The sequence below is a fragment of the Anomaloglossus baeobatrachus genome, chromosome 8 (genome assembly GCF_048569485.1).
Source record: "Anomaloglossus baeobatrachus isolate aAnoBae1 chromosome 8, aAnoBae1.hap1, whole genome shotgun sequence".
Lineage (NCBI taxonomy): Eukaryota > Metazoa > Chordata > Amphibia > Anura > Aromobatidae > Anomaloglossus > Anomaloglossus baeobatrachus.
The window spans coordinates 232,484,672-232,511,930 of NC_134360.1; the positions used below are offsets into that span (position 1 = coordinate 232,484,672).

The window sequence follows — 27,259 nt, forward strand, 5'->3', positions numbered from 1 at the left end:
CCTTTAAGTATGAGATAATATCAGAAATCAACAGCAACTTGTACATGGAAGATAAAAGTTGAACATTTGATGATGTAAAGGTATACTTTCACAGGTTGTATTCAAAAGATAGAGTATCATATAGACACAGAATAATATTACCGAGTGCTGGGGACCGTGTCATACCACTAGCTTGGAAACCAATACACTCCATAGGATTCCACCGCCCGAGTGTGTAATATGCCAGAAAGAGGTTTTTAAGACAAAAGGCCTTGTAAGCTTGTAGCCAGGGAACTGGGCGAACCCCCAGTCAAGGGCGATCTCAACCACCCGCCCCAAATTTTCTCAAATTTCTTTAAAGAGCCCCTGTTCTTGAACACAAATATGCTCTAGAGGGATTATAGCATTCACAAGGGCAATCCAAGAAGCTCTAGATGGGGGTCAGGGATTCATGCAATTTAGTATTATGCCCTTTTGGGCCAGGAACAGGACCTTCTTTAGTAGCAGATTCTCGGCTTGGGACCAGGAGTTAGCATTCAATACTCCAAACAAACAAGGGATTGGACTCATGGGGACCACTTTCTCCAACACTGAGGAGAGCGCAAAGGTAACCTCTCTGCAATAGGAGTAGACAAAACGACATTCCCATATCATGTGCCAAAAATCTGCACCACCTCCCCCACACCTCGGGCACATGTCCGTAACCGTGCTATTCATTTTATTTAATCTTACAGAAGTGATATAGCTCTGATGGATAATATATAGTTGAATAAGTCTATTGTTAATTGCAGGAGAAACCAAGGTGTGAGATTCGACAATGTCGTCCCAAGCTATATCATCTAACTCAGGAATTTTAGCTTTCCACTTCCCCATAACGGAGAGAGGATTGTTCATGGCCTTGGCCCTGATAAGGGATGAGTGTAATTTGGAGATTAGGCACCCAGGGCCCTGTGATCTAATAATTCTGATTATCGGGAATGAGGAAAATCTAACTCCACGACCAGAGAATTGAGCCCGGAAAGCATGTCTGATCTGAAGGTACTGGAACCCATGAGAATCCGGCAAATCATATTCAGCCTGGAGCTGCGCAAAGGGATGGAGCTCATTATCATGGACTATTGAGCTCAGGGAGACTATTCCACGACTCCTCCACTCCGCAAAGCCCGGCAATCCACAGAAATGCGGAAGGTCCAAATTGCCCCATAAAGGAGTCTCAATGGCCACATCATGAAATCCTAAAATGGATTTAGCTTCCTTCCAAATCTTGGTAATTAATACATTTTTAATGTTTATTTCTTTTTTAATTTTAAATAATATATTTTTTACAATCTTATACAAAAATCTATAAGTAATTAATAATCTTGTAATGTTTATTTTTTAAGTAATATTTTTTTGTAGAATCCTATTTTTATTGTAACTGCAATGTAACTGTAAAGTCTATAGGCTAGTACATTAATCCTCTGTATAAAAAACCCCTAGCCATCTGTTAAGGGATGTTTAATGTACATGTAAGCTGGAGCAATAATTATCTGACAGTTTAAAATCCGATCTTGTAAATCAGGCCACTAAATCGGGCCACTACATGGGCCACTGGTGCTCAGAAATCTCCCATTAGTACTGAAATGTTTAGCGAGCAATCACTACAGTTCTTTCATTGAGTGCGGATCCGAGCTCACAGACCACAAGCAATTTTAGATAGATGTAATTCAGTGAAAGTCCACATGCTGAGGGCCGGAGGACACAGTCACATCATCCTTTATTAACTCCTGTCAGTCGTGTAGCCCAGGGCTCAGCTGCATAGAATTTTTGTATCACATTGCATTTGTGGATATGAAACTTTTGTACAGTGAAACTTCAGACTGTGGAGCATTGAGCACACACTATCAGGACTGGATGATCCCCTCTACACTGGAAATATAATGGTTACACAGTGTTTTGGACTTCAGGTTAATCATACTCCCAGATGTGACTTTATAACTTGGTACTTGTGACTTTGTTAATACATACACTACATTATATAGATCTGCCACCAGATTTCACAACGCAAATTCCATTACATTATTAATTAGGTATTTTAGACCTGATGAGACTGGTGGAATTACTGTGACTATCCATGTCAAAATAATCCTGATATTAAAGGGAACCTGTCACCAGATTTTGGGACTAGAAGCTGCGGCCACCAGCAGTGGGCTCTTATATACAGAATTCTAACATGCTGTATCTAAGAGCCCAGGCCGTTGTGTAGAACATTAAAATGACTTTAGAATACTCACCTAAAGGTCAGTTCAGTGCAGACTGGTCAGACTCCATTCTCCAGGTGCGGCGCCTCCTCTTTCGGCCATCTTTGTCCTCCTTCTTCTGAAGCCTGGGTGCATGATGCATCTTGCACACAGGCGGGCACTGAGATCCTGCGCAGGTGCACTTTGATCTGCCCTGAGCAGAGCAGATGAAAGTATTGTAGGGCACCTGCGCGGGACCTCAATGCCGGCCTGTGTGGATGACGTAGGACGCGTCATGCACCCAGGCTTTAGAAGGACAAAGATGGCCAAAAGAGGAGGCGCCGGCACCCGGAGAACGGAGACACCCATCTGAGCAGTGTGCACCGAACCGACCGTTTAGGTAAGTATTATAAAGTTATTTTTACGTTCTACACAGCGGCCTGGGCTCTTATATACAGTATGTTAGAATGCTGTATATAAGAGCCCACTGGTGGTGGCCGCAGCTTATAGGCCCCAAATCTGGGAACAGGTTCCCTTTAAGATCAGCATTTTAGCTGGACTCATAAAATTCCTTTAGGAAAACTTTCAAAAGGATTATACAGCCATTCTGACATGGACCGTCACAGTAAGTACACCAGCCTCATCAGGTCTAATAGATCTATGTAATAAGGTATGCAGTTGATATTGTGATATCTAGTAATAAAACTACTATAAAAAGTTACCCATTTCCTGTATATTGACCAATAACTAGTAAAACACAAAATTCTGAATGCAGCTTTGGCTGTGACCGACACTTATTGAGTGTGGATCCGAACTCACAGACCACAAGCAATTTTAGGCACATGTAATTTAGTGAAAGTTCACTTAGGACTGGAGGACACATAGTCACATAATCCTTTATTAATTTCTGTCAGTCTTGTTGCCCGGGGCTCAGCTGAAAAGCATATACAAATACAGCAAAGTATTTGAAAACTTTCATGAGTTTGAGGAGATTTAAAAGGTTAAAAGGGGCAAAAATCGGATTATTTATGACTTGCAACATATTTATTTTGTATTTTTGACACTTGTCTAAAAAGTAAATGAGGCCATACTGAGGAAGGGCATGATCTGCCAGAAAATAGCATGATCTAAATGTGACACAGCGCGACAAAATTGTGCAAAGTAAGCCGCTATAGATTGTGAAATCTTAGGCTACACAGTCTAAACGTGCGCCAATTTAGTCAACCAGCAGGAACCACTGAGATAAACAGACGCATTTTAGGACGATCTAGTCTCCGTTTGTGCTGTCTAATAATAAAACATTATTGATAAATCTGCAGCATTACATGTGAACTATAAAATGGAGCCACAACTAAAATCAGACAGAGGACCCAGAAAAGTGAACTCACCGTCCAGGAGCCAACTGTGCGTCGTCTTCTTCTCTAGCTCAGAAAGCATGACACGAGTGATGAGCTCATCGGGCACGGGAAGACCTTGCTGCATATACTGCTTGGCTAACACGCCGGCCTCTAGGAGCAAGCAGAATAAAGAGGGGTCTGTTACTGGATCTTACCTCCACAAGGAAGAATGGAGCATAAAACAAATATGCAATGCACTTCGAAAGTAAAAAGAAAACATTAGCAGCGATGTATACTTTTGCAACAAATTTTTATTACTTCAATGCATTCAAAATTTTATATATATATATATATATATATATATATATATATATATATATATATATATATATATATATATATATATATATATATATATATATATATATATTGGAACCTTGGAATACGAGCATAATTGTTTCCGGGAGTGTGCTCTTAAATCAGGATACTATATCAAACTGAATTTTCCCATAGGAAATAATTGAAATGCAGACAATCAGTTCCACAACCCAAAAATATTTACTGTACTTATACAAACTTATTATAGTAATACAAAATAATGTACTGTATTCATATAAAATTATTGCAGTACACTACAAAATACTGCACTGTACAGTAAAAAGCATTTAAAACAAATTAAACTATACGCTAGCTTACAATAAAATTGTTGGTGTGCGAGAGGTACAATATAACCAATGTGATGTACTGATTAGCAGAAAGAAAGTACAATACTGTATCCACAAATGCAAATTGATAGATATGCTATATAGTATATACTGTACAATAGTATACTGTATACAGTACATATGTACAGAAATTTACCTCCAGAGCGGGTCAAAACGCGATGAAAGGACAGAACCGTAAGTGTGCACAGTGAGTATTTGCTGTTATTGCAAATCATTGCTCTTAAACCAAGTTCCAAATTTTTAAAAAGCTTTGCTTGTCTTGCAAAATGCTCTTAAACCAAGTTACTCTCTCTCTATATATATATATCTGTTTTGTGCATTCCGGTATACAGCTCTTCTGAAGATTTGTGTTTCCATGGTTCAAAAGATTAGGGAGGAATTTTGTTCTGAACCTCAGTAGCACAGTCAGTCCTTCCCATTATTTCACGCAACAAGTGAAACCACGGAACCAACATCATGTTTTGAAACTGGAAAGGTCTGTGGAAACCATGAGTGGAATGAAAATATTAGAAATCACGCAGCTCCTGAAATTCCTGTAAGCTTTGGATACACAGGAAGAAAAAGAGGAATTCATGTTTGTTAGGGGTCTATTAAAGGGGAAGTCAGAGGAATAAGGAAGGAACACTTCCCATACAAATCTAATACATCCATTCCTTAGGCCACATTCAGACGTCCATATAGCAAGGTCCAAGAATGGAACACAACTTCAAGATTGACCTCAGGTTTTAGAACCTGAACTCAACAGTTTCATATATGCCGGTAACAGGGAGCAACCGGAGCTTGCTCAGATCACTGCTGTTCAAACACCGCTGTCAATGACTGACAGAAGAGCTCAATTAACATAACTGTTCACGTGTTTATGCATTGGCCCCCACTGCTGCCATCTTACTCTTCACGTGAGAAGAATATAATTTTTCCATATTTTGTGCTCTAAAAATTAAAAAAAAAAAATTAAAATCATATTCCTTCCCAGCCTGTGCCACTATGACAATACCCCATGCTCCTGTAGTCACTGAGTCTTCCAGCACCCAATGAAAATTAGTAAATTCCAAGTGGTTACTAAAAAACAACCCAGTATCAGTATGATAACACTGCCATGGATAGATGACCACTATGAAACACAACGTCACTATGATAACACTGTCAGAGCACAGATGACTACTGTGAAACCCAACATCACTATATTAACACTGCCGGAGGATAAGTGACCACTATGAAACGCAGTGTCACTATGATAACACTGCCGGAGGATACATGACCACTATGAAACGCAGTGTCACTATGATAACACTGCCAGAGGATACATGACCACTATGAAACCCAGTGTCACTATGATAACACTGCCAGATCACAAATGACCACTATGAAACCGAACGTCACTATGATTACACTGTCAGAGGATACATGACCACTAGGAAACACAGTGTCACTATGATAACACTGCTGAATCACAAATGACCACTATGTAACCCAATATCACTATGATAACACTGCAAAAACACAAGTGACCTGTAACTCAGTTTAGTTAGATAATACTATATTCTGTAGCACACTGATAAGAATAATACAAGCTGAAACAAGTCGCTCACTAGATGACATGATTCAGATATTCGCCCAGGGGCAACAGCAAGGAAAGTAAAAGCATAATTACGGGTTTCAGCTGAAGTTTTCACATGATAGATGTCGTATACACGTTATCTTCTATAAAGGGTCTGCCCAAAGTACAACTTTAAAGAAAAAAATTACCTACTGCAAAGTGCAGCTTCCATTCTCCATTTATTTCATTGAAAATCAATGAGCTGTAATACCACACACAACCTGTGGACAGGTGTGGCGCTGTTTCTGGATGAAAGATGCCATTTATTTTATAATCCTGTACCTGTGTAGGGAATGGGGCTCGATTTTCTGATAAACAGGTGCAAATATAAAGATTACGCCAAATCTAGATTACACCAAGTGTAACAAGTTTTTAATTGGTAAATGATCCTGTGTGCAGACATTATTGTTCCTTGTTACAGCGCCCCCTGCTGTACTTTGGATTCCCTGTTACAGACCTCATGTGTCCAGTGCCTGTGATCACACAAGCTCAGTAGCTCTGCCCCATCTCCTGGACCCTATTGGATATGTGTGTGGAGTGATCCCTGCTATTGAACATATCTAAAAAATATGAATCAATGCACTAAAAGCAATATCTTCTCACTGTGCCAGGTACATGAGCTGTACGTTACTGAGGAACAAAAGAGTAGCAGGTGCCTTAAAATGTATTTAAACGGAACCGGTTACACGTAAAAATGCTATTAACCTGGAGATATAAGGTTAATCAAGTTCCCTTTAACAGGATGGGGACATCATAACAAGTATATACTAACAGGGGACACTGTAACAGGCATGTAAAAGCAGGGGGCGCCATAACAAGTATGTAACAGCAGGGGGCGCCATAACAAGTCTGTAACAGCAGGAATGGGTATAAGGCTATGTGCCCATGTTGCGTTCTGTCCCTGCAGAAATTTCTGCAGTGATTTGAACAGCACACGTGCGCTTCAAATCGCTGCAGAAAGAGTCCGTAATGAAAAGCCTATTTCATGCGCTCTGGATGCAGCCCCTCCCATAGACAGAGCAGGGGCTGCATGCAAAGGGCACGAAAGAAGTGACATCTTAGAACGCAGCGCTTTGGCACTAGCCGAAGCGCTGCGTTCTAATACGCCACGTGGGCATGGATTAGGCACAATCTTCATAGATTGTGCTGGGGACGCAGGACGCATGCAGTTACGCTGCGGTGCAGAACGCAGCGTAACTGCATGAAAATATGCTACGTGGGCACATAGCCTAATACTTATGTAACACCAGGGGGTGCCATAACAAGTATGTAACAGCAGCAACAGGTATAATACTTATGTAACACCAGGGGGTGCCATATTAAGTATGTAACACCAAGGGGCGCCATAACAAGTATGTATCAATAGGGGGCACCATAACAAGTATGCAACAGCAGGGGGCGCAATAACAAGTATGTAACAGCAGGGGCTGCCATAACAAGTATGTAACGATAGGGGGCGCCATAGCAAGTATGTAACAATAGGGGGCGCTATAGCAAGTATGTAACAATAGGGGGCGCCATAACAAGTATGTAACTCCAGGGGGCGCCATAATAAGTATGTAACAATAGCGGGCGCCATAACAAGTATGTAACAGCAGGGGGCGTCATATTAAGTATGTAACACCAAGAGGCGCCATAACAAGTATGTATCATCAGGAGGCACCATAACAAGTATGTAACAGCAGGGGGCGCCATAACAAGTACGTAACAGCAGGAACAGGTATAATACTTATGTAACACCAGGGGGTGCCATAACAAGTATGTAACAGCAGGGGGCGCCATATTAAGTATGTAACACCAAGGGGCGCCATAACAAGTATGTACAGTATCAACAGGAGGCACCATAACAAGTATGCAACAGCAGGGGGTGCAATAACAAGTATGTAACAGCAGGGGCTGCCATAACAAGTATGTAACAATAGGGGATGCCATAGCAAGTATGTAACAATAGGGGGCGCCATAACAAGTATGTAACTCCAGGGGGCGCCATAGTAAGTATGTAACAGCAGGGGGCGCCATAACAAGTATGTAACAGCAGGGGGCGCCATAACAAGTATGTAACAGCAGGGGGCGCCATAACAAGTATGTAACAGCAGGGGGCGCCATAGCAAGTATGTAACAATAGGGGGCGCAATAACAAGTATGTAACAGCAGGGGGCGCCATAACAAGTATGTAACAGCAGGGGGCGCCATGGCAAATATGTAGCAGCAGGGGGCGCCATAACAAGTATGTAACAGCAGGGGGCGCCATGGCAAATATGTAGCAGCAGGGGGTCATAACAGGGACCTGTCTGTCCAACTAGTCTCCAGCGGGTCTCAGATCCTAGCAGCTTTTAAACTATGTTTTACTCTGAAGTGCCACAGCGTGGATCGGGAGCATGTATCAGTGGTCAGGTTCCCTTGAACATTTTTTTTTAATAAATCCAAATGAAAAATTGTTTGGTTTTGGGTGATCTAACAATGTCAATTAATCATCTTACAAGCCCCTATATGGATCAGACTATACAGGATTTGTTTCTAGTCTGTAACCATGGAAACACATGTATGCATAAAAGCTGTATACACAAAATTCTAAAAGATTTTTTTAATCCAGACTTAACACAACTGCAGAGTTTCCACAATACAATAATGAGTAGTGGCAGAGCTGGGCGCACTGCAGCCTTTCAATAAAATGAAGGTGCTCTGCGCCGCTTTCTTGTATTGCATATGGAAGGACGATATATCTTGCAGAACAAGCGACAGATGGAGCAAGAAGCGGAGCGGCCGGGATGTTATGCACAGCGTGAACACAATAGAATTATAAGAGGGAAACCTGCCAAGTATCTCTCACCAACAAACAAGCCGCCTTCACAAGATGGAATATGGCTTAGTATTGTATAATGCACGGAGCTGACCGTCTACAAGTCATCTTACAGCCTGGACATAAAAGCCTTTATATTCACATCCATCATTTGAAAGGCTGAGCTCATCTTCTATCTTCAAGAGCGCTCTGCTCCACAGTTTCCTGGCATCCTGCTTGTCGGGGGGGAGGGGTGTACTCCTGAAGATTGACAGTCTGGACAGTGGCAGAATCATGTTCCTATACAAACTGTGCGCTCTCTGATGCTGCTACATGTGGCAGCTTTATCTCTATAGGGACAATGAAGATGGCGGCATCAAGTGTCCCTGCAGCTTCAGAGCAGAGCTTGCAAGCTTTTAAGCAAGGAGCTTGTAAGTGCATGTTTCTTGCATAAGAAAGCCAGCCACTTCTGATAGACTGCAAAAGTGGCCGGTAACAAACAACAAACGGTACACAATAATAGTTAAAAGGCCTCTGTTTTGCAGTACAGAATTTTTAATAAGTTATGGTACTTTTTTTCATCTATTTAACAAGATGAGAGAACCCCTTTAAGAGCAAGGGAGACATTATTTTACATGTTCCTAATACAAAAAAGCTCCTTCTCAATATTTCTAAAAATGACACTGGAAAACAAAAACATTTTCAATACCTCGGCTTCCGGTCATCAGAATATTCATGTTTACGCACACATAGATACACAAAATTGTCACAGCTGAGAGTTTGCTGCAGTTGCCCTGGACTGGATACAAATGTAGCAAACGTTCAGCTCTTAGAAGTATTAGGGTCTGTGCGCACGTTTCATATTTACATGCATTTACGCAGCGTTTTGAACTGCAGCGTAAACGCATGCGTTCTGCGTCCCCAGCAAAGTCTATGAGAATTAGGCAAATTCCATGCGCTCGTTGCATTTTGAATTCCAAATTTTTTACAAAATCGATGCGTTCTAAAAAGCAACATGTCACTTCTTTTCTGCGTTTTGGATGCTTTTCCCTCTCTGTCTATGGGAGAGCAAGCATCCACAACGCATCAATTCTGCATTCAAAATGCATCCAAAATGCAGCGTTTTATTTGTCACGCCAGAACGCAACGTGCGCACATACCCATAGATCTGAGGCACTTCAGCCTCCAGGATGTTCTCATTTTTAGGTTTTGATTTGCTGTTTGGAAGCTGTATTTCTAAAATTGATATGGAACTAAAATATAAAGGCCTTGATTCATCAAAGCTGGCGTGAACTACACCAGACTTGATGAGGGGGTGAGTTAGAGGCAGCCGCTACAGATTTTCGAAGAAGCACGCGCCTCTTAATGAATCAGGAGTGTCTGACAAGTAGCGTGAGCTTCAGTGTGTGCCTTGCCATAAGTCTTACTCCAGTCAGTTCTGGCATAAGGAATGCCACCACTCATCATATATAGACGATCTGTGGCCTCATGCCTCTGTGACACCCCAGCTCTGCCCATTTTGGAAGAGCTATGCAAAACTGACGTAAACACTTTCAAAGCAATTTAAGCCAGAATTCTAGCATAACTACTTTTATGAATTGGGACCAATTTTTTTTTTAGAAAACGGTCAGAAACACTGTTGCAGCATGTGTTGTATGGCACCCATAGTAATAGCTCTATGCTGAATCACCTTTTGCTTTTGATTTAGTACAGAATTTGTAAAAAAAAAACCCTCTGCTTGGATTTTTTAGGAATTCTCCGGTAGAAGCTGACTGAGACAGAATGTAGTGCGACATGGAGGCACATTGATGGACTATGGATCTTTTTATATAGGTTTTGGGAGTTAACTAAGCTACATGCGCATGTTGCATTTTTTGTACCATTTTTGTCACGTTTTCTAGTGCAGTTTTGTTGTCAGAAAGTTCTGACTTTTCACTTCCCAGCAAAGTCTATGAGAATTCAGATTTGCTTTACGCATGTTGCAATTTTTTTTCGTCTGCAGCATGTTCTATCTCTTTGCGTTTTGTACCTGCGTTTCTCACTAGTGATGGGAGGTTTTGCAGCTCAATCCCCCGCTGACTCGGGGTCGGTGGGGATTGATACCCGGTATCTGGCCGGGTGCCGATCACCATATAATCTATGGGGACCAGAATCCGACACAAAGGGGGTAGGAGCAAGCGCTTCATACTCACCGATCACCGGCGCGTTGCTGTCACCCTGCTCCTGCAGCCTCTCATTCTTCATTCGGTGCTGCTCATTAGGCTTATACATATTCATTGCTTCCCCCGCCCACTGGCCTCTGGTTGCAGTCAGACAGCGCCCCCAGCTTGTGTGACAGCCTGTCTGACGCTTCCAATCACAGACCCAGTTTGCGGGTCTATAGCATACAGTAAAAAAAAAAAAAATTAAAAGCAAAGGCATGTGGTCCCCACCAATTTTGATAACCAGCCAGACAGCTGGGGGCTGGCCCTCTCAGTCTGGGGTGACCCATGTTTTTGGGTGGGCGGGGGAAGCAGTGAATATGCATGAGGCTAATGAGTGGCCTTGGAAGAAGAATGAGCGGATGCAGGAGCAGTGTACAGCCGCGCAGGTGACTTGGTAAGTAAATCGCGCTAGCTTTATTATTTTTTTCTTTAGTTTAACTTTATTTTCTTTTTTCATTTCCCGACTGTCTGACCCCCGCAGGTGCCATTGAACACATGGGGGTCAGACTTCACAGTCCAGTCCACCCATCACTATTTTTTCATAAAAAAAAGCATCAAATTTAAAATTCACAAACGCACCAAAAAAAAAGTACAAAAAACGTACCAAAAGCACATCCTCATTACAAGTGTTTGTTTTGACATTAGCAGGCACTCTGGGACAATGTGCTGTTTTGGTTGCAGTTTGGGTGCAGTTAAAAACTGTAGCGTGCGCATGTAGTCTTAGGTTATGTGCGCATGCTGCGGATTTACCGCGGATTTGCTGCGGATTTGTTGCAGAAAATGTGTAACATTTCTGCAGTCATTCTCCAGCAAAACCTATGGGTATAAAAAAAATGCTGTGCGCACACTGCGTTTTTTTTATACCTGTGGATTTACCCGCGGAATTCGCTGCGGAATTAATGTGCATGTCAATTTTTTTCTGCAGGTACCTGCGGTTTTTGCCATAGATAATGGTAAAAAACAGCAGGGACCAACCCGCGGCAAAAAAAGCGGCAAATTGCAGCAAAAATGCGGGTGCGGTTTCTGTCGCGGGTGTGGTATTATGCCAGAGGGTGCGGATTTTTCTTAAGAAAAGTTCATTTTTTAGTGCGCACATAGCCTAAGTTAGTTTTAACAGCCAAGGGCCATTGTGACCTTTCTATACAGCTCCACCCAAGTGAGAACCCACAGGAGCCTTGAGAAGGACATTAAAAAGACACAAAAAGTAAAGTAAATCAATAGAAAAAAAAGATGTAATGATGTGCAGAGAATTAGCCTACAATCAAAAAATGTGGAAAGTGAAGCGAGTGGCTACCAAACAGATTATTGCATGATAATCTATTAGGATTAGAAAAAAAAAAGATCTGTCTGACTCATACCCTGTTACTTATCTAATGTGGAGAACTACAAAGTCCTCCATACACGTCTAGTGAAGTCTGGTGATGGCGCAGGCTCAGCTCCATTATCACCATAACCTATAACCAGTGTCAGCTCATAGAATGACACACTTATTTGCTATATATGTTATTTTTAGGCACCACTTTTAGGCTGGAGTCACACTTGTGAGAGACTCGCGCTAGTCTCGCATCGCATCACCCGGCACGGCCTGATGCTCTCCAGACAGGAGCTTCTCAGCTGCATAGAAATACATGCTGCCATCCCGCTCCTGTCTGGAGAGTGTGTGGCCATGCCGGGTGATGTGATGCGAGACTAGCGCGAGTCTCTCACAAGTGTGATTTTGGCCTTAGAGGAACATTTTGGGGAAAACAAACTGAGTCAGTCTTTCAGGGTGGGCTTGACAAAGGGATTTAAAAAAAAAAAAAAAAAATAAGAAGACACTAAAAAAAATAATCTTTGTGCCATGCTCCACACCCCTGGCAATGCACGAGGCATAACATATCAGTTCTGCTTGAAATGTTCCTTTAAGGCTCATACCTCAGCCTATTGGTGGGGGAAAAAAATCATCTGAAGGTAAGAGCCATGTCACATCATAGACAAGGCTCTGTAACTCTTTGCTATGAATAGGTTGGTATTTCATCTACAGGAACGTCATAGGAAAACCAAACATGCGCACCATTGCAAGTGCTCTGACACTAAGGTATGAGCCACGTGGTGCCTCATGCCTCAGAAATAACAACCTGAAGATTGCTTAGCACCACGTTTCCATGCTTTGCACGGATACATTTCTTTTATACCACCGCCTGACAACTCAGCTGGGTTATATCTGGATTTAGACGCCCGCAATGCCACGTGCCAAAGTAGAAACGTCATCAGCAGGTGCTCTCAAGGTCATTGTGAGAAGGGTACTGTAAGGCTGTATAGCAGCTCCTCCATTTATATCTTTTTCCACCATTGAAAGTTTTATTTATGGAGCCTCCAGTATTAGGGTATCTGCACGTGGCATCTTTTTGAGGTGGATTCTGCCTGAAATCTGTATAAAAAACGCTTAAGAAATTCTAAAAAATAATTAACATATGCCCTGCAATGTCAAAATGAATTGGTCAAATGTTCACTTCTTTAAGCTTCTTTTGACCTCTTCAGGCTTCCAAAAAATACCCAAACAGACTCGAAAGAACATTCTTCAGGAAAAACACCGTTGACGTTGTTCTAAAACGTCTTCTGTTTCAAACACTCGGCATCTAAAAAAGATTGTGTGCACATTCCCTTAGGCAAAGTTCCCACGATGAGGATTTCATGACTTTGATGATGCAGAATTTCTCCACCTATTATTATTATTACATTTGGTTACTTGCGTTTTTTCATGGTGTTTGTGCTTTTTTTTTTAAGGGGTTTATATTGTGTTTTTGACGCTGCGGTTTTTGTCTCTTTTTCAGATGTCATGCTTTTAAAAAAAAGCTGCTTTGTTTTTGATACTTCCTGGTATTTGGCTTTGACAAAAGTTTATTGAGAGACTTAAGGGTGCTTTACACGCTGCGACATCGCTACCGATATATCGTCGGGGTCACGTCGTTAGTGATGCACATCCGGCGCCGGTAGCGACATCGCAGCGTGTGACACCAATGAGGAACGATCACAAAATCGTTCAAAAACGGTGTTCGTTGACACGTCGCTCATTTCCTTAATATCGCTGCTGCCACAGGTACGATGTTGTTTGTCGCTCCTGCGGCAGCACACATCGCTATGTGTGACACCGCAGGAGCGACGACCATCTCTTTACCTGCGTCCTGCCGGCAATGCGGAAGGAAGGAGGTGGGCGGCATGTTACGTCCCGACATCTCCGCCCCTCCGCTTCTATTGGCCGGCTGCTTAGTGACGCCGCAGTGACGTCGCTATTGCGCCAAACGCACCTCCCCCTTGAAGGAGGGATTGTTCGGCGGTCACAGCGACGTCGCTAACAAGGTATGTGCGTGTGACGCTGACGTAGCGATTATGTTCGCAATCACAAGATATCGCTTGTGCGACGGGGGTGGGTGCTATCGCGCTCGACATCGCTAGCAATGTCGCATCGTGTAAAGTACCCTTTAGGTGTGGATTACATGCATTTTTTATGTGTTTCTGCCATGGAAAAGCACTAAAAATGCATATGCATTTTACACCTGCAAGTCTATGGAGAAAATCTGCACTGAAAACTCAGCGTACCCACAAGAGAAATTAAGATGCTGCAGATTTGAAATCTGCACCTCAGGTCAGTTTACACTGTTAAAAAAGAAACAGCGTGGGCAGGAGATTTCTATATATCCCATCTATTTTGCTGCAACTGTAAAGGCCCCGTCACACACACAGATAAATCTTTGGCAGATCTGTGGTTGCAGTGAAATCATGGACATATTGTTCCATTTGTACACAGCCACAAACCTGGCATTGATTGTCCACAATTTCACTGCAGCCACAGATCTGCCACAGATCTGCCACAGATCTGCCACAGATCTGCCACAGATCTGCCACAGATCTGCCACAGATCTGCCACAGATCTATCTCTGTGTGTGACAGGGCCTTAAGGCCATGTGGACACATTGAGTATTTGGCGTTTTTTACCTTAGTAATTGTAAGTAAAAACCAGTAGTGGAACAATCATAGGAAAAGCCCAAGATCAGTGTTAGGCCCTGTGCCCACAGGAGAAAGTACCTGCAGATTTTGTTGTGGACAACCTGCAGATTTTCTAGATTTTTCAGATAAATCCGCAGGTTTACGCAAGTACAGACACTCCACATGTTATCCATATGGGATTTGGGGAGTGCTGTTTCAATGCTGTGGTTTCTGCACCTGCGGAAAATGCTGCGGATTTCACGCAGCCGCAAAGAACTGAATGTCAATTATTCCTGCGGACTATCCTGCAGATTTCCTGCCTTTTCACTCTGGAGATACAGGAGGGGAAAACCGCAGGAATAATGCTCGAATTTCGCACGTTTACCGCAACCATTCCGCATGAAATCCGCAATAGAGGATAGCTGCGGATTCCGGGGAGCTGCTGCATGAACCTGCGGAAATAGCTGCAGAAAATTCTGCAGGTATTGTCTCCCATGGGCACAGGGCCTTAGCAGTGTTTTGGATGCAGCATGTTTCAGCTGTGTCCAAAACGCTGCGATGTACAGTACAAGCATAGTGGATGGGATTTCTAGAAACTACTGTGTACGAACCGCAACAAAAACTAATCTGCAGTGCGGCTTTCTGAGCCGCAGCATGTCAATTCTTTGCTGCGGAGTTGCAAGAGTTCTCTATAGCAAAGAACAGAAGAGAGAGACCACAGCGCCCCAAACCCTGATTAAGGGCACAAGCAGCTGCGGGCTCCTGCAGAGGAGACTCGAGGCCCCGTAGGTCAGGACCCACGGCGTCCAGGACGCAGCAGGTACTGATCATGGGCACGTACTCTAATAGAACCACGTCTCCACTTCTGCATTTTTCCCCCGCTCCTGACTTTAGCTTTCAATTACTGAGGTAAAAGACTCACCAAATCCTCAACATGTGCACATGGCCTAAGACGCTGCGTTTTAACACAGAGAAAATACATAGCGTCAACAACTCACCAAAAACTCATAGTGTGATCATAGCCTTTTTTAGCCAGTGATGTACTTTCTGACAACAGTTGGAAGCGTGGGTACAAAGTTGTCAGATCTTGGCCAATTCTTGTCCAAAAAAAAGAGACAGGTTTTGCGCAGTCTAGGTGATTTCTTAAAGGAGTGTGGTCTAAATCCATAAGTCTACAAATCACTATGTGACTGCCGACTTATGAACCCTCACACTGCACACACTGTGCGCTGTGAGGATTTGCCGGTTTCAAAGCCGGGAACGGCAAACACTTGACCGCAAGAATGCGATAGGCAACCTCCCGGCCAAAGATGGGAGCGCATTGCTCAATGCAACTGTATTAAGCAAGATCGCCGCCCGCTAGCCGGGTTCTGTCCAGGAGTGTGCGTATCATATTCTCGCATATGACCGCCGTTCCCGGCTCTGACACCGCAAATCCTCCCAGCGCACAATGCCTGTGATAGCGGAATCCTAAGTCTGCAGTCACTGAGAGTGACACAGAGTGACTGCCGACTTGTGGATTTAGACAGGACAACCTAAGCTCATTCATTGCTTGGCCAGTAAGGTCTGACTACTCATTTTGAAAACCTAGTCTATGGTCACATCAAGCCATTTAAACCTTTAAAAAAAAACAAGATTTGTAGTGTAAAAATACTCTTTTTTCTGTGTGTATAGGGTGGGAGGAGAGGGATGGAGAGGTTTTAAAAGAGATGTTTTCCTAAAATGTTTTTTTTTTTGCAGTCTTTTGATTGTATTATGCCGGCGTCACATGGTACGATATATCGTTAGTGACGCACATCCGGCATCGTCACAGATATCCTACCATGTGACACCTCCGAACGACTGTGAAGGAGAAAAAATACTCACCTTATCGTTGCTCGTTGACACGTCGTTCATTTTCAAAATGTCGGTCTTCCTTCTGTGCTCCGGATGTTCATCGTTCCCGTGGCAGCACACGTCGCTCCGTGTGACACCTCGGGAACGACGAACACAGCTTACCTGCGTCCCGCCGGCAATGCGGAAGGAAGCTCATCTCCGCCCCTCCGCTTCTATTGGCCGGCCGCTGTGTGACATCGCTGTGACGCCGAACGTCCCTCCCCCTTCAGGAAGAGGATGTTCGCCGTCCACAGCGAGGTCGCCCGGGAGGTAAGTGCGTGTGACGGGGGTTAACGACTTTGTGCGCCACGGGCAACTAATTGCCCATGACGCACAAACGACGGGGGCGGGTATGCTCACTCGTGCGATCGCACGATAGATCGTCCCGTGTGACACCGGCATTAGGATCCATTTGAAAGCGACATGTCTCTTCAGAAACAAAAAAACACACACTAAAAAAAATGCTCATACAGCAAAGTAGATTTCAACATTTTTTGTGGCGGCGAGCTGCAAGATGCACCTTATTCATTAAGAAATTTGACTTATCTGACTGCAGCGCATCCGTCAACAACACTGACCTACGATAGGCCAATCTTGATGAATCCAAGACAAAATTGTAGAACTTTCCATTATACAATGATTACGCTTTATTTACCTAACATCAGAAAACCAAGTTCAAGAATGGTTAAGTCAGGTATTATTTTGCAAAGTTGCAACTTTCCATGGACTTCCATAGCTACAAGTTAATCCATCCGGCACACTGCTGTAATATTCCACACGGCACATTGCTTCTACCCATTGTGTTTCTGGAGTAAATCCAAAGTAAACGGCTTCACTGTCCCCTCCCGGAGCCGCAGTCATCAGACAGGCCGGGATCTCATCCTACCGGCTGAATGATTACAGGTTAACCTTCACTCCTGCTGCCCGCTTCATTAACAACACCTGACACCCACCATGGTTCTCGCTCCTGCTGAGCAACAGCCACGCTCGGCCACCTCCTGCAGCTATATACTGCTAATCAGGAGAGGAAACGCCATGTGCATCCAAGTCCTCCAGTCACTGGGTAATAGGCCTGAAGAAGGGTTAAACACTTAGAAATCTAGGTCAAAAAATCCCAGGCTGAAAACAAGTCGCTCTTTGAGACAACATCAACCTGCTTTTTAGTTCTCATTCTCTATATATAGAAATATACATAAAGAAATATTGTATTTCAACAGGAAAGAACCTGAGCTGCAATATGTGACACAACCTGTGGACAGGTGTGGTGCTGTTTGGAGCAGAAACTAGCTATTTATACCAACACATATTTTATAAAATGTACTACACTTATAGCTGTGACATCTACACTGCAGGGTAATAGACCTTTGGTCACATGACCATGATGTCATCAGAGGTCCTTGTACACTTCTAACACTGGAAACTGCACTGATAAGGCAGAATTGCCATAGTACATAGAGTTTCTGGCTTGTAAAGTTAGGCAGCATTACATTGAACAACCTACAGAACTAGTAGGGATCACTGGGGGCACTTTTGGGGATGAGGGCCCTGGCCAATTGCACAGTTCCCCCCCTCCTTAATGCTGGCCATATATAGTAGTGGACGTCTGAGTGCTCCCATAAAAATAATAGCCAAAGTACCCTCTTAGAGGTGACAGTTTCAGTCTTATAACAATAGCATCTACAGTGCCCCCCTAATAGTGACACTCACAGCAGTTGCAGTCATAATGTTCCCAAAATAATGGTAGTTACAGTCCCCATATAGCAAGACAGTCACCGTGCTCCCATCTCAGGAAGGCATGACATATTTGCTAGGATCCCTACAAAAACAAAGTGTCCTGTTTATATTTTTGTTCAGTATAGATAATACTGAATTCACAGTAGGTGATGTCACAGCTCCTGTACAATAATTTATAACACCTCTATATACAGTAGATGACACAGGTTCCACCATTCACAATAGATGTCACAGCTCACCTCCTACTGCATAATGCCTGATAACACCTCTATATACAATAGGTAACACAGGATCCATCGTTCACAATAACTGATGTTACAGCTCACCTCCTCCATCTGTACAATGACTGATAATCTCTACATACAGTAGATAGCACAGGATCCACCATTCACAATACGGTAAGTGATGTCACAGCTCACCTCCTCCCCCTCCTGTACAATGATTGATAACACCTCTATATACAGTAGATAGAACAGGATCCCCCGTTTTAAACTGATGATGTCACAGCTCACCTCCTTCCCAATCTCTTTTTCCTAGATTTGAGCATGCCCAATAAACACGGTACTTCTTAACCATACAAATAGGGTCTGAGTTCGTCTATTGCTGCTAATTTCCATTTGAAGAATTGTAAATCAGAATTAAATTTTAGGCTTATTGGCCAATGTAAAAATGTCTTGATTTTTTTATTTATTTATTTTAAGATAGACAATAATAATAATTAATAATAAATGTAAAAAAAAAGTTTAAAAAATAATACAATTAACTGAAAAATATTTTGCAAACTAGGTCATATTCAGGCAACTTATTCCCTTTAAAGGGAGGGAAATTAAAAAAAAAAAACTCTTTTGATTTCTGGATTTTGCAGAACCATTGATCACTGCGCTCCTTTCACATCATCGGAGCGGTGAGACAAGTGAAGCAGCTCTCTAGGGTTAGGACCTAGGGTTAGGCTCCTCATACCTCAACTTTCTGGATTTAGCGTAGGATATGACAGTCATGGCTGAATTTTTTGGGCAGGGCTTTCTAATAAAGGAAACAACTTCTCAACTTTCTTAGGCCTCTGCCACACTCACGTGAATTTCACGCACGTGCCGAGAGACACGTATTTTCCCTGCGTGTTGTGTGCAGGTAAGTACGTGTCTCTGGTACGTGCGTGACACGTGTGTTCTACGTGTGCTATCCGCGATAGCACACGTAGAATCAGTAATTATTATACTCACCTGGTCCTTCCTGATGTCCGCGCTGCTGTCCGTGGTGCTGATCCTCGGTCTCCAGCCCTCCCGTCTCCCCGCTGCTGCTGCTGCCAGGCAGTGAAGTGAATATTCTATGAGATTAATGAGCGGCGGTCGGCAGCAAGAGGCAGCAGCGGCAGAGACAGGAGGGCTGGAGAAGGTGAGTTAATGTTTTTTATTTTTTTCCCTGACATGTGTGTTTACTCCGGCGCGTGTCACACGGGACCGCATCCACACTACACCCGTGTGGTACGGGTGCGGGCCGTGTAACACCCGTGCTGCCGGAGAAAACACTGACATGTCAGCGCTTTGAAAATCGCACACACGTACAAACGCACACGGACACACGTTCCGTGTGGTTTTACGTGTGTGTGCCTGCTACAATAGGGTAGCATTGGTTAAAGTGTCTCCGTGCCGCCGGTACGTGTAAAAAATGACAAACACGTGCCGGAGGCACGGATGTGTGGCACAGGCCTTAAAGGAATTGACCAGTTAAAACACGTTCTCACCTAGATAACTTGCCGATCAGTGGGTGTCTCACTGCCTATTCCAGAATGTAACAAGACAAAGAGGTGTTTAAATTAACAGGACTTTTTATCTTCGAGCTTCCATCCCTGTTGTCATTTCTACTATAATAGGTTAATCCAGGCTAACACTCAGCTCTTATTCTCTGTAAGTCTTTTTCTAATGCCTGAACTGCCCGGCTGTCGGCAGGCACACTGACTGCCTGTTCTGTGCTGCACAAACCCTCCAGATATAAACTGTGTGCCACACGTATGCCACTTGTTGACAGCAGATCCCTTTGGGACAATACGCCCACTGCAGAAAACAGGAGCGAGCACCGTGATAATGAGGCAATGAAGCGAGTGTGCATTAACCTGCAGGCAAAGCCGATATTAAAGAACAATTCCTCTTCTCTCATCCAGATAGACTGTAACATAGAGCAAAGAAAAAACATCACAGAAAACTGTGTGAGCCAAAAAGCATTCACGTTTTCCGAGATGTTTTTTGAATTTTATGTTCTTTTTGATGAGTTGCTTTTAATTTTAGTGTAGGGACTTCCAAGACAATGAGGACCCTTCATGTGGATTGCGGGTTTCGGTATTATGGCCACAAAATTGACAAATATTTCATGCATTTGTTACACTTTTTCATCTTTTTTTTTGGATATAATTTCATCTTAGGGTTAGTCCTTTAGTGTTGCTTGGGGTAAAATGGAGCCTGTTTCGCTGGGGTGCACTAATGGTAGTGGGCAGCCTGCCTAATATAATAGTATAGGGGTGACCAATAGGCTGTAAGTCAGAGACTGTGCACAACACGTAGCTGTGTGACTGGTGTCCTATGTGTGCCTTATCTGTACGTATTTATAATACTAAATAACCAATCCCTTCATGAATGGTAGGAGTGTAAGGGGACATAACCATGACCCAAAGACACTGCAATCTGCAGGAGAACGCAGCGCTCCGTGCCCACGATCAAAGTTCTGGGCGCTGCAGACTTTCGCTGTATTCTTCCCACTGAGAACACTCGCGTCTGCGCAAGCATATATTGACATTCTGTGCCTTGTAAAGCCGCGCCGCATGTCAGTTTTCACTGCGGGAAAAAAAGCACAGTAGACATGGGATTTCTATAAATCCCATCCACTGTGCTTCTACTGTACAACGCAGTGTTTTGGCAGCAGCAGGATTACACTGCATCCAAAATATTGCTAATCCTGATTGTGGGAACCCGACCTAAGTGGTTGCTGCATCAGTATGTTGCACCTGTGCTGCTTCTGCCTTTATCATGGGGGTCTGCTTCATCCAGTGGTGCATTACTATTGTGACCAGGTATTTGTAAATGCAGCTGCCTTTTTTATGTTTAGTTTTTAAACCTAAAAGACTACATGTTGCTTTTGGTTATGCTGTCCTGTCTTATTTGTAACTATTATATGAGAAATATCCTGCATTTTCCCCAGTTTTCCCCTCTGTAGCTCTATCTCTAATTTTCAGTTGTCTCTGAGCTAGTGGGTGGATATTAGCTGTTATCGTGTCTCCCATACACTGCGTTGAGGGATTCCTGCTCTCCTGTCTCCATGTATTACATGTTCAGGAGCAGCAGCAGCAGCATGGAGAGCATTATATAGCAGCTCTGGGGTGAGATATAACACTTACGAGAAAGCCACTTACTATACAGCAGCAGCAGGATCTGTGTCTACCTGTACCTCTTTCTAACTCTACTCATCCTAATTCCCCCTCACCCCTCTCAACTTCAATAAGAAGCTGTAATCTGATCCCTCAGTGAGCCGCCAGCCCGTCTTAGACTAGGTTCACATTTCCGTTGTTTTTCATCAGTCACATGCGTTGCTTGACGCTTATGACTGATGCGTTGTACAACGGATGACAAGAATAGAATTCATTGTGGGACTCCGTTGTAAAACAGAGAGCGATCATCTGATCGTTCACAATAGCCGTCCGGCTTTTGAGAGCAAACAGATGATCTCCCGGCGGCCGGCTAATGAGAGCGATCAGCTTCGGCCGCCAAGAATGTGTGCAGGGGGTGGAGTACGGGGCGGGTGGAGCCGAGTGGGGCCATGGCGCTGAGGACGTCAGTGCCGGTGACTGCATGGCTGGGGACAGGTGAGTGTGAGTGTGTGTGTGTGTGTACATGAGGAGTGCGGGAGGGGGCGAGGCCGAGCGGGGAAGTGTCGGGCTCCCTGCACACGAAGCCAGGGTAAATATCGGGTAACTAAGCAAAGCACTTTGCTTGCTTAACCGATATTTACCTTGGTTACGTGTGCAGGGAGCCAGAGAGAGCATGCGCAGCGAAAGCCTATGGATTGCGCTGCTCAAAAAACGTTACAAGCTGCGTTCCCCCCGCCCGGCAGTCAGTCGTTCCACGACTGATCAGTCGGGCGGAGGATGCAACGCAGCATCATCAGTCACAATCCGCCGCTCATACAAGTATATGGGAACAACGGAATCCGCCAAACGGATTCCGTTGTTTACCAGAGCCGCGGATTGTGACTGATACAAATTGACGGAACTGTGAACCTAGGCTTACATATTTTTAGCAGTAGTTCATATTGAATAATGAATTCATTGTGAGGGGAGGAAAGAAGAAGTGGCTCATAAGTCGAGAAAGAAGGAGAATTCTCTGATATGTATTACAGTATAAAGCTTCATATATTCTTTTGTACTATTAATTTTTGCAAAGTTCATTAAAACGACAGTGGCTAAATTGAATATTGCCCCTTACTGACCAAGTGTTGTGATGGGACATTGAACAGTCATGGAAAAGTAAATAAGGTTGCATGGCAATGTGCACACAGTCCCATGTCAGCAATGGTACTGTTTTGGAAAATTGGCTGGTGCTCTTTAAGGTGCACTGAGGCCAACCTTTGCTGGGGTCCAGACAGAAGGACAAGAGCAAGACAGAGGGATGTCTGTTGTAGAAAAAAAAAAAACACTTACATAGTGATTTATTTTTAAAAATTGCAAAACTTGTAATATATTTGGGCTACTAAACAATTCAATCCTTGAAAACATTTTCTCTGTATAGCTCTATCTCTAGAAGCAATCACCAAGGGGAAGGCCAAAACATCATACAGTTATACAAGGCGGCACTGCCCAATCAGAGGAGACGTGCGTGCTTGTCCTATTTTCAGTTTAATGTGGAAAGTGAAAACACGTTCCCTCTAAATCTGCGAGACTCTCCGTAGCTACGTACAAAACCTCAAGTCTGCATTCTGCAAGCCCCTGTCTCATAAACCTGTACAAACAGAGTTTGAGAAGAGGAAGGAAGGAGAGAACGTTGCTCTTTATTTACTTTGCTCCCATCAAGCATCTGGGCATATGAACATTATAGTTCCCTTCTAGACCCTCTCCCAGGAGGCAGGAATCTTTAGAGCATTACAAAGACTCTCAGATAATACCAAAATTACAAGCCTTAAAGGGGTATTGTCAAGTTATTAAATTGCAATAATTAGTTTGACAGAAAGAAAATAAGCAAGTTTGTAATTGACTTGCTTTTTCTATCTGTTGTCATTCTCCTGCAGTGGGGTACAACTCGTTTCAAGAGAGGGATTAACTCCTAATATTCCAGACACCTCTCTTCAACTCAATGATTCCTAAACAGGAATTGACAGATCACTTCCCTATCCCTCCTTCTCAGCTCCTCAAAAGCTGCTATTATAAATCTTGTAAGATCAGCAACCCCCAAAATTGGCAGCTTCCAGAGCAGGTGTCCTTATCACGGCTCTCACTGTCCAGAGCTGGCTGTTTGTTGAAATGCCCAGAAAAGGAATAATCTGCGCTGCCAGAAGAAGATCACTGAAGATCGATGGGGTAATGTACATTATTGATTTTGTTCCTGAAGAAGGGGTTATACAGCTCTGAAACGTGTAGAACAATAAAATCAGATGTTTTAATCCCCATCGATCGTCAGTGGTCTTCCTCTGGCAGCGCGGGTTAACCCTTTTCTTCCATCTCCTCTATCGCAATTTTCCTGGGTTCTGCAGCAGCCATCCTAATGTGGTTTTAGTGGTTGTGTCTATAACACAACCGCACCAGATTAGTGCACCTTTTCAGACCCTGTTTGGTACCACCGGACCAGACACCATTTGCGCCTCCACCTCCTTTGTCATTTCAGTTTTCACAACGTGTGCAAATGCCCTGTTATTATGTAAATGCAGTGATAGCCGTGCATGTTCCCAAACAAACCACTGAATGTGTTACAGCACAACTTGTAATGAGGTTTATATTTCTACTAATATTACAGTTCCGCTGCTCACCAGAACTGTCACTCAAGGATGGGAGCCTGCCCTGCCAGAAACCATGAAGTTAGGAGACTGCATAGCTCAGAGCTGCTCAAGAGATAATTTGAGAATACCCCAAAAGAAGTCCATCATACCGATCCACCCTCCCAAATTATTAATATGGTCATGCTGCATTATGGAAGTTAAGGTCATCCATAACTTCACCTAGGCAATCTTTTGCTCTCTGACTGAGATATTGCTTTTTTAAGGAAAGTGAGGCTTAATTGCTCTGGACATGTCAAAGCAAAACTATGAAAGTAAAACTCCCACCTATGTATGAGAATATACCTATTATAATCCTGCCCCCTATGTACAAGAATATAACTACTATAATACTGCCCCCTATGTACAAGAATATAACTACTATACTACTGCTCTTGTGTACAAAAAATTACTATAATACTGCCCCTATGTACAAGAATGCAACTACTATAATACTGCCCCCTATGGACAAGAATATAATTACAATAATACTGCTCCTATGTGCAAGAAAATAATTACTATAAACTGCTCTCTATGTACAAGAACATAACTACTATAATACTGCTCCTATGTACAAGAATATAACTACTATAATACTGCCCCTATGTACAAGAATGTAACTACTATAATACTGCCCCCTATGCACAAGAATATAATTACTATAATACTGCCCCTATGTGCAAGAAAATAATTACTATAATACTGCTCCCTATGTACAAGAATATAACTACTATAATAATGCCCCTATGTACAAGAATATAACTACTATAATACTGCCACTTATATACAAGAATATAACTATTATAATACTGCTCCTATGTACAAGAATATAACTACTATAATACTGCTCCTATGTACAAGAATATAACTACTATAATACTGCCCCTATGTACAAGGATATAACTACTATAATACTGTCCCTATGTACAAGAATATAACTACTATAATACTGCCCCCTATGTACAAGAATATAACTACTATAATACTGCTCCTATGTACAAGAATATAACTACTATAATACTGCCCCTATGTACAAGAATATAACTACTATAATACTGTCCCTATGTACAAGAATATAACTACTATAATACTGCCCCTATGTACAAGAATATAGCTACTATAATACTGCTCCTATGTACAAGAATATAACTACTATAATACTGTTCCTATGTACAAGAATATAACTACTATAATACTGTCCTATGTACAAGAATATAACTACTATAATACTGCTCCTATGTACAAGAATATAACTACTATAATACTGTCCCTATGTACAAGAATATAACTACTATAATACTGCTCCTATGTACAAGAATATAACTACTATAATACTGCCCCTATGTACAAGAATATAACTACTATAATACTGTCCTATGTACAAGAATATAACTACTATAATACTGCTCCTATGTACAAGAATATAACTACTATAATACTGTCCCTATGTACAAGAATATAACTACTATAATACTGCTCCTATGTACAAGAATATAACTACTATAATACTGCCCCTATGTACAAGAATATAACTACTATAATACTGTCCCTATGTACAAGAATATAACTACTATAATACTGCCCCTATGTACAAGAATATAGCTACTATAATACTGTCCCTATGTACAAGAATATAACTACTATAATACTGCCCCTATGTACAAGGATATAACTACTACTACCGCCTATATGAAACAATGTATGTTAATGTTAAAAAAACACATCACTCTCACTGAAAACAGATGGTATAAAATCAGACATCATTATTCAGTGGTTATAGAAAAAATAAAGGACAGTATTTACAGAACAGGACTAAGCAATGATTTGGGTCTAGGTGACCTTGGGAAGGCAACATTGTCTACAGGACAAAAATAGACATTTATTCTTGACTACTTGGTCACACCTCTACTACTGAAATGTGATCGGTCAGTTTTCAGATGCCAAAAAGATGCACATTTTTGTCTCATGCCATCTATCTATCTATCTATCCCTCTATCTATCTATCTATCTATCTATCCCTCTATCTATCCCTCTATCTATCTCTCTATTATCTATCTATCCATCTATCCCTCTATCTCTCTATTATCTATCTATTATCTATCTATCTATCCCTGTATCTATCTATCTATCCCTCTATCTATCCTTCTATATATCCCTCTATCTATCTATCCCTCTATCTATCCCTCTATCTATCTATCCCTCTATCTATCTATCTATCTATCTATCTCACATTCTCTCCCTCTATGTAATGTTCTCCAGATTGGGCCTCATACTTATGTATTTCGCTGCTGAATATGAAGTTCCTCTCTGTAATCGATGCTTTTTCCATCTCGTCGGTTTGTATCACTTTCTTTCGGCCATTCTTTATGTACTGCCTCATTAATAAATCATGTCTAATATCAGAGAACATTCGCTGCCCCCTGCCCTGTGCTCAGGAGAAATCTGCTGATAGTTTTATCTTACCAGTATTGGATCGGATGTTCTGTCTCAGGAAATCACCGCTGGACAGATGCTGGAGCCCGAAGTTCTTGGCGATCCTGTGGCACACCGTCCCTTTGCCAGATCCTGGTGGTCCTAAAATGACAGCTCTCAAAAGTTTGGACGCCATCAGAAGGGGTGTTTGTACTTCTGGAAACCCAACTCCGAGAGGATCTGCAAAAGAACCAATCGGGAAAAAATATTTGGTTACAGCCTCCTTCTCAGTTCCGGCCCCTCTTAAGATGCCAAAGAATACTTAAATGAAATTAACCCCTTCTTTCCCAACAAGGGAAATTACATTTTATAAAATTAGGAAACTGAAGCGTGCGTGGACATATATAATGCTGAAAAACTATT

The 27,259-nt window shown here is 42.6% G+C and overlaps 1 protein-coding gene across 2 annotated transcripts in view; it reads right to left on the minus strand.

Moving 5' to 3' along the window:
* Positions 1-27,259, minus strand: part of AK4 (adenylate kinase 4) — a 64,592-nt gene that overhangs the window by 36,425 nt on the left and 908 nt on the right. For both annotated transcript variants that reach the window (XM_075320347.1, XM_075320346.1), the window contains exons 2-3: positions 26,888-27,076; positions 3,587-3,706 (exon numbers count right to left, since the gene is read on the minus strand). In XM_075320347.1, the coding sequence (XP_075176462.1) occupies positions 3,587-3,706; positions 26,888-27,032 (265 nt within the window). In that variant the 5' untranslated portion in view covers positions 27,033-27,076. The remainder of the gene's footprint in view (positions 1-3,586; positions 3,707-26,887; positions 27,077-27,259) is intronic.